Source organism: Scyliorhinus canicula, chromosome 16 (genome assembly GCF_902713615.1).
Source record: "Scyliorhinus canicula chromosome 16, sScyCan1.1, whole genome shotgun sequence".
Taxonomy (NCBI): Eukaryota; Metazoa; Chordata; class Chondrichthyes; order Carcharhiniformes; family Scyliorhinidae; genus Scyliorhinus; species Scyliorhinus canicula.
Window position 1 is genome coordinate 120,709,890 of NC_052161.1, and position 12,823 is coordinate 120,722,712.

A 12,823-nucleotide genomic window follows, 5' to 3' on the forward strand; every position below is an offset into this window, starting at 1 on the left:
CAAATTTAAAGTATTCAATTCTTTTTTTTTCCCAATTAAGAGGCACTTTGGTGTTCAATTCACCTGCCCTGCACATCTTTGGGTTGTGGGGGTGAGATCCACCCACGCAGACATGGGGAGAATGTGCAAACTGCACACGGACAGTGACCCGGAGCCAGTTTTGAACCCGGGTCCTACGTGCGAGGCAGCAGTGCTAACCACTGTGCCACTATGCCACCCTGTGAGTGTTCATAGAATTTACAATACAGAAGGAGGCCGTTCGGCCCATCGAGTCTGAACCGGCCCTTGGAAAGAGCACCCCACTCAAGCCCACACCTCCACCCCATCCCCATGATCACGTAACCCACCAAACCTTTTTTGGGCACTAAAAGGGCAATTTAGCATGGCCAATCCACCTAACCTGCACATCTTTGGATTGTGGGAGGAAACCGGAGCACCCAGAGGAAACCTACACAGATACAGGGAGAACGTGCAAACTCCACACAGACAGTGTCCCAAGCCGGGAATCGAACCTGGGACGCTGGAGCTGTGAAGCAATTGTGCTAATCACTGTGCTACCATGCTGCCTACTGTTGTGTTTAATGATGACAGAATGCCTCAAAGTGTTTTACAGTCAATAAAGTACTTTTGAAACTGCCTGCACATTTTTGGGTTGTGGGGGCGAAACCCACGCAGACACGGGGAGAACGTGCAAACTCCACACGAACAGTGACTCAGAGCCGGGATCGAACCTGGGACCTCAGCGCCGTGAGGCTGCAGGGCTAACCCACTGCGCCACCATGCTGCCCTCACAACGTGATAATGACCAGATAATTTGTTTCTCTGATGTTGACTGGGGGAAATATTGACCAGAATGCCAGGGATAAACTCCCCTGTTCTTTGAAATATTGCCATGGCATTTTTTACATCTTCCTGAAGGGTCAGATGGTGCCTTGGTTTCCCACCAATGCTCTTGTCTGAGCATTGAGACTTCCAACAGTCTAGTGCTCCTGGAATGAACTGTAGTGTCAGCCTTGATTTTTGTGCCAAAGTCAAGTGGGTTTTGAATCCTCTGACTTTGGGACAAGCGTCTTTGCTGAGGTGAGAGAGAAGAAAGGAAAATAGATACAGGCGGCATGGTGGCACAGTGGTTAGCACTGCTGCCTCAGGGCACCAAGGTCCCAGGTTCAACATCAGCTCTGGGTCACTGTCCACGTGGAGTTTGCACATTCTCCCCGTGCCTGCGTGGGTCTCACCTCACAACCCAAAAAGATGTGCAGGGTAGGTAGATTGGCCACGCTAAATTACCCCTTAATTGGAAAAACATAATTGGGTACTCTAAATTTATTTTTAAAAAAGAGACAAGCGATAACCTCTGAGCAGCAGTGGATTAGCTCACTGGTCGAAGTTTTGCCTCTCGTTTAAGCCACATTGGAGAGGTTTGAGCACATAATCCATGGTGATGGAGTGTTAGGGTTGACGCACACCTGACAGAGGTGCCATTTTTCAAATGAAATGTTAAACTGAGGCCCCATCTGCCATATAAGATGGATGGAAAAAATCCCGCAGCTCTATTCAAAGGGCAGGAGAGTTCCCCTGACATCCTGGTCAATATTGATCCTGCAGCAGATTAAAACATGATTTGGTCAGCATCTCACTGTGAAATCTTCCAATGCTACATTTCCTACATTACAACAGTGACCGGGATAGCTAACTGCCCTGTATATTAAGGGATTGCCCTTTATCTTGACTGTATTGTGGGCACCTTTCATCCACTAATTGTCGGACAGGCTTTGGGAGACTGAGCCCGGGAGCCTCCTCTTGCCTTTGCCTCTGCTTTTGTGAACACGCGTGTGGTGACTGTCAGCCACCAGGGGAGTTATGATTACCAGCAACCGCCCCCCTTCCCCCAGCAAATATGGTCATTAGCACCTCCCCCTCCCCTCCTGCCCAGTCCTTTGGCTGAAGCATCCTTTACTTTATTTCCAGTTGGTCATCCTGACAGACACCATTTCAATAGCATTTCAATGACTGTAAATAGATTTGAGAAAGGCACTTTATAAACCTGCTTCTTTCTAAATGGGATTTGAGCAATGATTAACGGGTTAAACCTATCAGTGCTCTGGAACAGTTCTGAGCAAGAACACTGAACGAGTCAACCTGATTGTTTCCTATTGCTGTGATTACTTCATCCCAGGATCGTTCATGGCAGGTTTCACTCTGACTATCCCACCCGCCCCCCCAACCTTTCAGACTCAGTGCAGTTAATTTAACAGAGACTAAGAAATCCAGTGGGAGCCTCATTAACATTAGTTGTTGAACACAATAATCTAATAGTTCGTGGAGCAGAGGGGGATTAACTGTCAGTGCTGCAGGCAGTAAAACATTGGCACCTCAGAGCTACCAACTCAAGTGGAGAACAAAAGAACACTGGATGGTGTCCTGCCGTGCTGAGTGCCTGATGCACATTCTCTGTCCTGCTGTCATCTCCGAACAGCTGCTGCATAATCACTGGAGGCAGTGACTGAAACAGTTATAAAACACATACCACATGCCAGTCTTGTGATTATCTGTACGATTCCTAATGTCAAGTGATTTAGAGATGGTTTGTTGGGAAGCAGGGACTGGAAAAGCTTAACAGCCGTTTCCTTGTTCTTTACTTCACAAATCAAACCAAGAGAAGGATTTGAAACAGCAGGATTCGCATACATCTTCAATACATCTCAGGGAATAGATGAACAAGACTCATTGTATCTGACTGCGACCTCCGAGGCGTAAGGATTGAACTTCCTGACCAGATAAAGTATTTACCGGTGCAGAAATCAAGAACAGTATTCTAAATTCATCATATTCCAGAGAGTGGCATAGTGACACAGTGGTCAGCACTGATGCCTCACAGCACCAGGGACACGGATCCAAATTCCAGTCTTGGGTGACTGTCTGTGAGGAGTTTGCTCATTCTCCCCGTGTCTGCATGGGTTTGCATTGTGTGTTCTGGTTTCCTCCCATAGCACAAAGATGTGCAGACTAGGTGGAGTGGCCATGCTAAATTGCCCCTAAGTATCCAAAGGTTGGGTGGGGTTAGAAGGATAGGCCAGAGGATTGGGCCTAGGTAGGGTTGTCATTCGAAGGGTCGGCGCAGACTCAATGGGCTGCATTAGTGTCCAGGGATGTGCAGGATAGGTGGGACTATGGGGGTAGAGCAGGAGTGGGCCTAGGAGGGTGCTCTTTCAGAGGTTAATGCAGAGTCAATGGGCTGAATGGCCTCCTTCTGCACTGTAGGGATTCTATGATTCTATGAATAGACAGCTGAGCAGAGGGAATGTAGATGCCCCACACCACCTTCACTTCAGGCAGAACAAATTACACACAACTGTGTTTTTATATGGCACTTTTAACACAGTAAAATACCCAAAGTATTTACAGAAGAAGATAGTAGGAGAGGTGACAAAAACCTTGGTTGAAGAGTTAGCATTAAGGAGCTTTTTAATATGGACACGAGGAAGGCAGCACGGTGGCTCAGTGGTTAGCACTGCAATCTCACGGCGCCGAGGTCCCAGGTTCAATCTCAGCTCCGGGTCACTGTCCGTGTGGAGTTTGCACATTCTCCCTGTGTTTGTGTGGGTTTCGCCGCCACAACCCAAAGATGTGCAGGGTAGGTCGATTGAACACGCTAAATTGCCCCTTAATTGGAAAAAATGAATTGGGTACGCTAAATTTATATTTTTAAAAATGTAGACAAGAGACCTAAAAAGGTTTAGGCAGAACATTTCAAGGTTTAGAGAGTTGGAGAGTTGAAGGCACAGCTGCCAATAGTGGGACAAAGGGAATGTGGGACACACAAGAGATCAGAACTGGAGGAGTACAGAGATCATGGGTAGTGCAGAGTTAGAGGAGGTTACAGAGAACATGGGGAGTGATGTTGTTGGAATCTGAAAGCAAATATGGGAATCTTAAGATCAAGGCATAGACCTGGAGCCAACATAGGGCAGCGAGCACAGGAGTGCAGTTAGGATGTGTGGGTAGCTGAAGCTCCTGGATAGTGATAGTTGGAAGGCTGGGCAATGTGAGCACTGGAATAGTCAAGTCTAGAAGTAACAAAAGCATGGATGATGATTTCAGTAGCAAATAGGCCAAGGTATGGGATAGATGGATGGTGTTAGGGGAATGAAAGTAGGCTGTCTTTGGGGATGGAGAGGATACCCCAAGGTTGCAATCAGTTTGAGACAATGGCCAAGAAGAGAGATGAAGTTGGTGGTTAGGGAATGGATTTTTGACCAAAGACAATGGCTGGACATTTCCAGCCATTCATGGCGGTGAGATCACTATTCCCGCCAACAGCGAAACCGGCTATCACTCCGTCGGCAGGAGGAGAAAACAACGGGAAACCTCATTGACCACGGTGGGACCGGAAGATCTGGAGGGGGGGGTGTGGGGGAGGGTGGGGGTGGGGAGGGGGTGGAGGGGGGGGGGGAGGGTGAGGGGGAGGGTGGGGGGGACAGAAAGTACAGTCCAATGACTTGTGTCTTACTGATATTTATTTGGAGGAGATTTCTGCTAACCCAAGATTGGGGGTGCGATTCTCCGAAACGGAGAGAAACAGCCAACGCCGGAGTGAAACCCGGAGTGTTTCACTCCGATGTCGGAGGCCGCTCCTCCCCCCCTATTCTCCCCCCTGGGGGGCTAGGAGCGGTGGTGCGCGAATCTCGGGCGCTGGGCCTTGACGCTTGTGTCAAAGCGGAATGCCGAGAATGACGCTGGCAGCGGTGCCTAAGTGACGTCAGCCGCGCATGCACGGTTGTCGTCTTCCCCTCTGCTGCCCTGCCAGACATAGCGGCTTGATCTCGCGGGGCGGCGGTGGGCACCGATCGCAGGCCAGTCACCTCATGAGCACGCCCGTGGTGCTCAATCCTCCCTCCGCCCCCCACAGGCCCCACACTTACCTGCCGCGTGCTGTTCACGCCGGCAGCGACCAGGTGTGGTTGGCACCGGCGTGAACCGGTCGGGTTCGTCAGGCCGCACGGCCCATCTGGGCCGGAGAATCACCGGTTGCCATGAAAAACGGCGAGCGCCGATTCTGGGGGGGGGGGGGGGGAGAATCGCGGGGGGTGCCAGGGCGGCGTGGCATGATTCGCCCGGCCCTCCCGTGATTCTCCCACCTGGCATGGGGAGCGGAGAATCGCAGCCTGGATGTCTGTGCTTTGTCTGCACAGTGACCTGTATGATAATTGTCTGGCTGTGCCATATCTACCTTTGCGACGTCAGTCTGGGCCGTGCCTGTCTGTCTGATATGTTTATGGCAGTTGCGATAATAATAATCTTTTATTGTCGCAAGTAAGAAGTTACTGTGAAAAGCCCATTATCAAATGATATCATGACCTTATCGTTTCTTGGGTCTGTTTCCCACAGGTTGGTGTTGTGACCTCCGGCAGCACGTCTGCAAAGCCCACAACCGCGGCCTCAACAACAAGTGTTATGATGATTGTATGTGTGCGGAAGGTGGGTGTTTTCTCTGACTCAAATGTATCCATAATCACCTAGTCCTGAGTAGTGGACATCAGAACCAAGGATTTAAGCTCCCCACTCACTCACTGACTCCTCATCAGTCTCCTAGTGTTAATAATAATAATCTTTATTAGTGTCACAAGTAGGCTTACATTAACACAACAATCCCCAGTGAAAATCCCCGTGTCGCCACACTCCAGCTCCTGTTCAGGTACACTGAGGGAGAATTCAGAATGTCCAATTCACCTAACAAGCACGTCTTTCATGACTTGTGGGAGGAAACCGGAGCACCCGGAGGAAACCCAATCAGACACGGGGAGACTCCGTGCAGACAGTGATCCAAGCTGGGAATTGAACCTGGGCCCCTGCCGCTGTGAAGCAGCAGTGCTAACCACTGTGCTACCATGCTGCCATGTTGGGAATCAAAGTCAGCTGAGGTCCTGAAATTGTGATCTCACTGCCTTCGGGACAGTATAGGTCAAGTCCTGGGGTGCTGATGGGTTGTTGGGAGGCAGATGTTGGAATACAGACAAGATGCTATTAGAGTAAGGCTGGGGGTTCGACTCTGCATCACAAACTATCGAAGGTATAGAACTCAGGATGGTAAATGTAGAAAGAGACTCAGTTTCACCAAAAGTTTCAGTCAGGTAAATCCCGGCGACTGAACCCTCTAAAGCTCTTCTGTCCTCATCAGGTCTTCGCTGTTATGCCAAGTTCCATCGGAATCGGAGAGTGACCCGAAGGCGAGGACGGTGCGTGGAACCAGATTCGGTCAATGTTGATCATGGATCGTTTATTACAATCTGAGCAGACTTCATAAGGAATCCAGCTGTTTCGGCCCAAACATCTGGTCAATGAAAATCTTCAATTCCATTAACAGCAGTGAAAATTTTGATGGCTCCAAAAAATTGCCCGAGATTAACCAGATAGATGATGCCATGTCAGAGCTGCCTGGAATATGGTCCTTGGCAATCACTCCTGTTCCCCTGTCACAATCAACGCCCCCCACTTACATCCAAAATCTCAATATTACAATCCAACTATTGCAATATCCAATATTGAATACCTTGCTACTGCATATTCCATTCTACCATGACTCATTCGTTACTTTAATGCCCTGCCTCTCACGCCCAACACTAAAATTAAATTTGAAATGTCATGCTTTATAAATACAATTTGAATTTTATTCAGCAAAAAATTGGCTAAAGCAAGCTTTAGCAACAAGACCTTGTATATAATGGTTGCTTATTACCTTTTTATATCAATTTTATTTTTAAGGAGCCTCCCCACAGTCCTCTCAAAGCAGCTTCACCTAAGATCACCTCCCATCATTTGACCCTTCTTCAAAAAGCCGCCTCTGTCCCGAATGATCCTTCTCTCAAATCAGATGCCACAATCACCCTTCCGCTTTAACTATGTCCTCATTGTTCTATTGATGCTTGTAATGTGTGGCCCGTAGTATTCCATTACTTTATTGTATAAATATAACTAACTCTTATGAGAGAACTTTGGATCAAACTGTTGAAACAAAATCTAGGCTCTAGCCCAGTCCAAAGTTCTGATCTACTTTAATCATTGAATTGTGTACAATTAATCGATCTGAAAATTTTCATCCTACCTGTTTTGACTTTTACTGAGTTATGTCTCCATAGGTCGTGGTACTTGCTCAAGTCACTGTTACTCATGCGTGAACCTAGATGTTGAATATTGATAGACTATTTGACTGTGGCGGGCAACATAGTCGAGCCCAGTCCTCACCTGAGAACTGTGATTTTCCTGCAGTAAAATAGTGATAAGGTTCAGGAAAACTGGTTGATATTACACAGACACAACAGAAGCTCAACCACAACATCTAGTGAACAGGTGGCCCTTTGGGAGCACTTAGTCTTTCTTGTTTTCAGACCACTGAAATTATTCCTTTTGCTGAATACATTTAAAGATTAAGGAAGTTCTGCTCGGGCAGCTCGGTGGCGCAGTGGGTTAGCCCTGCAGTCTCACGGCACCAAGGTCCCAGGTTTGATCCCGGCTCTGGGTCACTGTCCGTGTGGAGTTTGCACATTCTCCCCGTGTTTGCGTGGGTTTCGCCCCCACAACCCAAAGATGTGCCGGCTAGGTGGATTGGCCACGCTAAATTGCCCCTTAATTGGAAAAAATGAATTGGGTACTCTACATTTATAAAAAAAAAGGAAGTTCTGTTCAAGTTTCGTTGAATGTAATTTTCCCAGCAATGTTCTCCAAATAAATTTAGTCCTTGGTCATGGTTTGTGTTATAACCAGGAAAGACTTAAAGTTAGAAACAGAATCAGAAAATACTGCAAACACTCAGCAGGTCAGACACCGCCTGTGGAAAGAACAGAAGTGAGTTGCTATTAAGTATAGGCACTTCAGACCCATAACAGTGCCTGTAGTCATTTACTATAGTGTAAGCTCAACCTCTCATCTCGAGTTCTGTGACTCAGGTACAGACGCCATAAAATTACTTGGGATTCTCCTGATTGTCTTCCATACCTTTTGTGGAAGATCTGAGGCAACCGTGGAGAAACGGCTTCACCCCTGAAGTGTCAGGTAAAGAGTGTGCCAGTAATGCAAAGCCCCCCCCACCACACACACACACACACTGTTGGCAATTAATTTCAGGCAGCCTCTTTTTTTTGTATTAGGACAGATCGATATAGATATTACAGGAAGATTTGGGGTGTTGCGATGCTGGAATCTTGAACTTAAATAACTCTGAAGCTGAGAGAATAACACGTGTTATTTTATAAGTACATTGTTTGTCACATTGTTACAGCTACAAGGTTTGTCATAACCATCCTGACTTGAAAATATATCACTATTTCTTCATCATCATTGGGTCAAGAACCTGGAACTCCCTACCTAACAGAATTGTGGGAATATCTTCACCCACACAGAATGGAGCGGTTCAGGAAGGTGGTTTGCCATTACATCCTGAAGGGCAATTTGGGATGGGCAATAAATGCCGGCCTTGGCAGCGATACCCATATTAAAAAGCATTGCTTGGTTGGATTGTTTGTCATGCTGTTATAGTTGCATCATTTGTCACATTGTTGCATTGTTTGTCACCTTGTTATGGTTACATTTCGTGTTGTGTTGCATGTAAATTTATAGTGATGGAATGCATGAAGACAGGATGATAATGTACCAGATTTGCACTTCCTTTGTTTTCTATTTCATTTCAATGTTAGTCCACATGAAACAAACAAATCTGACAAACAATTAAAAACTGTGAAATAGAAAGCAGTTCGTCTCATGACTCAATTTGGACCTGATTATTTCAGTCATGCTACCGTTGCAGAGAAAATGAAATCCATGCAGAAGAATTGCTTCTGTCAATTAATCTTTTGTTATTAGCTCAACGAGTGTTCATATGTGTCCTTTGTTATTACTGGGCCAAAATCGTGGAATTTCTCAGTGTTCTGGGAGCACCGTCACTGCATCAACTGTATGGTTCAAGAAGAAGGCACCACCATCTTCCCAATAAAGCAATAATAATATCCTGCCAGTTATGCCCACATCGCCAAATAAAATTTTTTTTTTTTTTGAAAAATGCTAGGCTGATTCCACAATGATTCCCCTCCCAATCATAAGGTCTTGAGAACTTAAGTCGGCCTTGACTCAGTCAATAGCACCTCTCGAAGGGCAGCACGGTGGCACAGTGGTTAGCATTGCTGCCTACGGCGCGGAAGACCTGGGTTCAAAACCTGGCCCTGGGTCACTGTCCATGTGGAGTTTGCACGTTCTCCCTGTGTTTGCGTGGGTTTCACCCCCACAACCCAAAGGATGTGCAGAATAGGTGGATTGGCTATGCTAAATTGCCCCTTAATTGGAAAAAAATTATTGGGTACTCTAAATTTTAAAAAAAGCACCTCTTGGATTGTGTTCATGTTTCACTCCAGGACTTGAGTGCATAATCTAAGATGACACTGAGATTGTTGGAGGTGCTTTTTTTCTGGGTCAGATATTACACCAAGGTCAGTTGGATGGAAAAGATTGCATGGTGCTATTTTGATAAAGAGTCAGCGAGCTCTCACTAGAGCCTGGGTCAGTAGTTAGCCCTCAATCAACATTGTTCTTCTTTAAAAAAAAAGCACAAGTTATCTGGTCATTGTTGAATTGCTGTTTGTGTTCCCTGCTGTGTACAGATTGGCTGCTCCATTCGCCACAATAGTGACTGCAAATCAAAAGTTCTCAATTCTCTGAAGGGTGATTTTGAATGTTCTGAGGTCATGAAAGGTGCTAAATCAATGCTGTTTTCTCCTTGTTGAAAATGAAATGAAAATCGCTTATTGTCACGAGTAGGCTTCAAATGAAGTTACTGTGAAAAGCCCCTAGTCGCCACATTCTGGCGCCTGTTCGGGGAGGCTGTTACGGTTGTTCTGTGACTTCCAAAATACAAGATCACATGTTTACATAAATGACTGGAACTATAGTGGACCTGCTGAATTTGGGACTTTACCAAATGTTGTATTATTCTAATATTTATTTTTGATAAGGTCAAAACATCTTCCAGTTCTAGGATGTACACAAACAGAAGAATTTATGTTTCAATAGTGCATTTCATAATCCCAGAGTATTGCAAAGCACTTTCTAGTCAGTATAGTCACTGTTATTGCAAAAGAAAATAAAAATGTAAAAAGAGAATCACGGGTGGGACATTCAAACTTTTAAGTCAGCTCCATCATTCATTAAGATCATTGTTGATCTTCTACCTCAATTCCACCTTCCTGCAGTATCCTCATATTCCTTGTTGTTCTTAGTATCTAAAAAATCTCTGTAATATACTGCTCTCTGTGGCGGTGAATTTCAAAAGTTCGCAATGCTTTGAGTGATAACATTTCTCCTCATCTCAATCCTTTAAAAAAAAATTTAGAGTACCCAATTCATTTTTTCCAATTAAGGGGCAATTTAGCGTGGCCAATCCACCTACCCTACACATCTTTGGGTTGTGTGGGTGAAACCCACTAAAACATGGGGAGAAGTGACACGGACAGTGAGCCAGAGCCGGGATCAAACCCAGGTCTTCGGCGCCGTTAGGCAGCAGTGATAACCACTGTGCCACCGTACTGGCTGGTTCCTCATCTCAAATGTAAATGACTGACCCCTTATTCTGAGACTCATCCCTAGTCCTGGATACATCTGCCAAGGAAAACCTCCTGCCAGTACACAGTCTTGTCAAGCACCTTAAGAATTTTATTTTTTTTGAGAAAAATCATTCTTTTAAACTCCAGGGAATGCAGGCCTGAACCCCTCGATTCCAGGATTAGTTTTGTCAGTCTTCGCTGCATTTGCTCTAAGGCAAGTATATTGTTCCTTGGGGAGAGACAAAACATTTACACAGTCCCCCAGGTATGATCTCACCAAAGCTCTATATAATTGAAGGAAGAGTTATTTACTATACTCCATCCTTTTGTAATAATTTATCATCTACTTTCCTAACTACTTGCTGTACCTGGATATTACATGTTTGTGATTGTGTAGGCTCCTCCAAATACCAACATTTCCCTGTATCTCACCAGTTGAACAGTTTTCTGCTTTACTATTTTTCCCACCAAAATGGATAAATTAGACAATGACCAGATTATATATCATTGACTGGATAAAAGCAAAGAGCTTTGACAAAAAGTCATTGGACTCAAAATTTTTAGCTCTTTTCTCTCTCTACAGATGCTGCCAGGCCTGATTGAGATTTTCCAGCATTCTCCTTTTGTTTTCATATATTAATGACGCAGATTGAGGGGTGAATATTAGCCAATACATCGGAGAAAGATGGACTCTTTTCATTCATCTCACCTCAGTGTAAAGTTACATCTAAAAAATAGCACTTCCGAGAACTTGGCCTTCCCTAAGTACTATGGCAAAGTATCAACATATATTATGTATTAAAGTCAGGATAGAGGCTGAATCAGTGACTTTCTGACTCGAGATTGAGGCAGAGCTGATGTTCCACCTTGAACGTTTTGGTTTTGTTCTTCACTGTTAGCATTTTCTTCTCCCTCGCTTGAGGACGTTGACTCTGACTGGTGTACCGGTCCTCTCTCCTGAAAGCGCTGATTCACACTGGATTCAGTTCTATGGTTGCTGGCCACCCTGTGGAGTTTGTGCTCCCTTCTTCATGTGATTCCAGACAGCAAATGTTGGCAGATTCTTCAGTGCGTTGGAATGGAGACTGACCTGTCCTTAATCAACATAGAACACTGGATAAAGTTCAGGAGCAAGGAATTTCCCCATTCCTAATACAGGAACAGTAAGAAGTCTTACAACACCAGGTTAAAGTCCAACAGGTTTGATTCAAACACGAGCTTTCGGAGCGCAGCTCCTTCCTCAGGCGAGCTCCGAAAGCTCGTGTTTGAATCAAACCTGTTGGACTTTAACCTGGTGTTGTAAGACTTCTTACTGTGCTCACCCCAGTCCAACGCCGGCATCTCCACATCATGGCTAATACAGGAACACCGAGAGCAAAATCACCCACCCCACATTTGTCAACACCAACTCACCCACTGTCTGGGATGGTGATTTGCAACCTGTCACTTTGTTCATTTTTGAAAGGTGCGGTGTATCAGAAATAAAATGTATTACGGTAACTTATTTGGCATGTAAGGAGTTGAAATTTTATAGGTACTGTTGGTGGCAGTGGTGTGCTACTTTGCATTTGAGTGATGTGCAAATCCACCACAAATATTTCCATAGTAACTTGAATAAATTTGCATTGATAGTTGTTGGTCCAGGGAAGTGCCACCCCCTGCCCCTCCTAGTTGGTCAGACCACCCGATTGAGGAGCAACTCCATGCTGGACAAATGGCCGAATACGCCTCAGCACCAGTGCTAAATCCGAGTTCATTTTTAAAAAGTCCTGAAATAAAACAGTTTCCTTTACCAGCATCCATGTGTCTCGATTTAAAGTCTCCCTGCCCCTGCCAGCTAACATCCCCCCAGCTTTATTATATATGCTTCTGATTGAAACATCTGATGTGCCCGGGACAGCTTCACTCAGAGAAATAAATGCAAGGTGAGCTGGGCAGCAGTGGCACCGACTTTGAATTGGGGGTGATGTAATATTGAACTGCTCTCCCGGCACTGAGCAGCTGATTCTCACGTGTCCCAAACTTCCTACCCTGGGCCTTTTTTGGGGGGGGGGGGAGGCACAAAAGTTGCAGACGGAATCTCTCCTGTTAAACATTGGACTCTTTGCACCCTTGTGCCATTGAGGATGAACCCTGCGGGTCTGCACTGCTGTTTCTGCATGATGGCCCAGAGAATGTCACTTTTTCTGGTTGGGGAGGGGGTGGGGGAGGGGGTGGGCGGGGGGAGGGGGTGGGGG

General features: G+C 45.8%; 2 protein-coding genes across 2 annotated transcripts in view; both read left to right on the top strand.

The window, feature by feature from the left end:
• The window catches only part of draxinb (dorsal inhibitory axon guidance protein b), a 30,667-nt gene extending 21,476 nt beyond the window's left edge, over positions 1–9,191 (top strand). Inside the window, exons 6-7 of the mRNA XM_038773271.1 lie at positions 5,389–5,478; positions 6,179–9,191. Coding sequence (XP_038629199.1) covers positions 5,389–5,478; positions 6,179–6,291 — 203 coding nt within the window. The 3' untranslated portion in view covers positions 6,292–9,191. The remainder of the gene's footprint in view (positions 1–5,388; positions 5,479–6,178) is intronic.
• LOC119951049 (angiotensin II receptor-associated protein) overlaps positions 7,742–12,823 on the top strand; it is a 37,180-nt gene continuing 32,098 nt past the window's right edge. Inside the window, exons 1-2 of the mRNA XM_038774084.1 lie at positions 7,742–7,813; positions 8,276–8,282. Coding sequence (XP_038630012.1) covers positions 7,742–7,813; positions 8,276–8,282 — 79 coding nt within the window. The remainder of the gene's footprint in view (positions 7,814–8,275; positions 8,283–12,823) is intronic.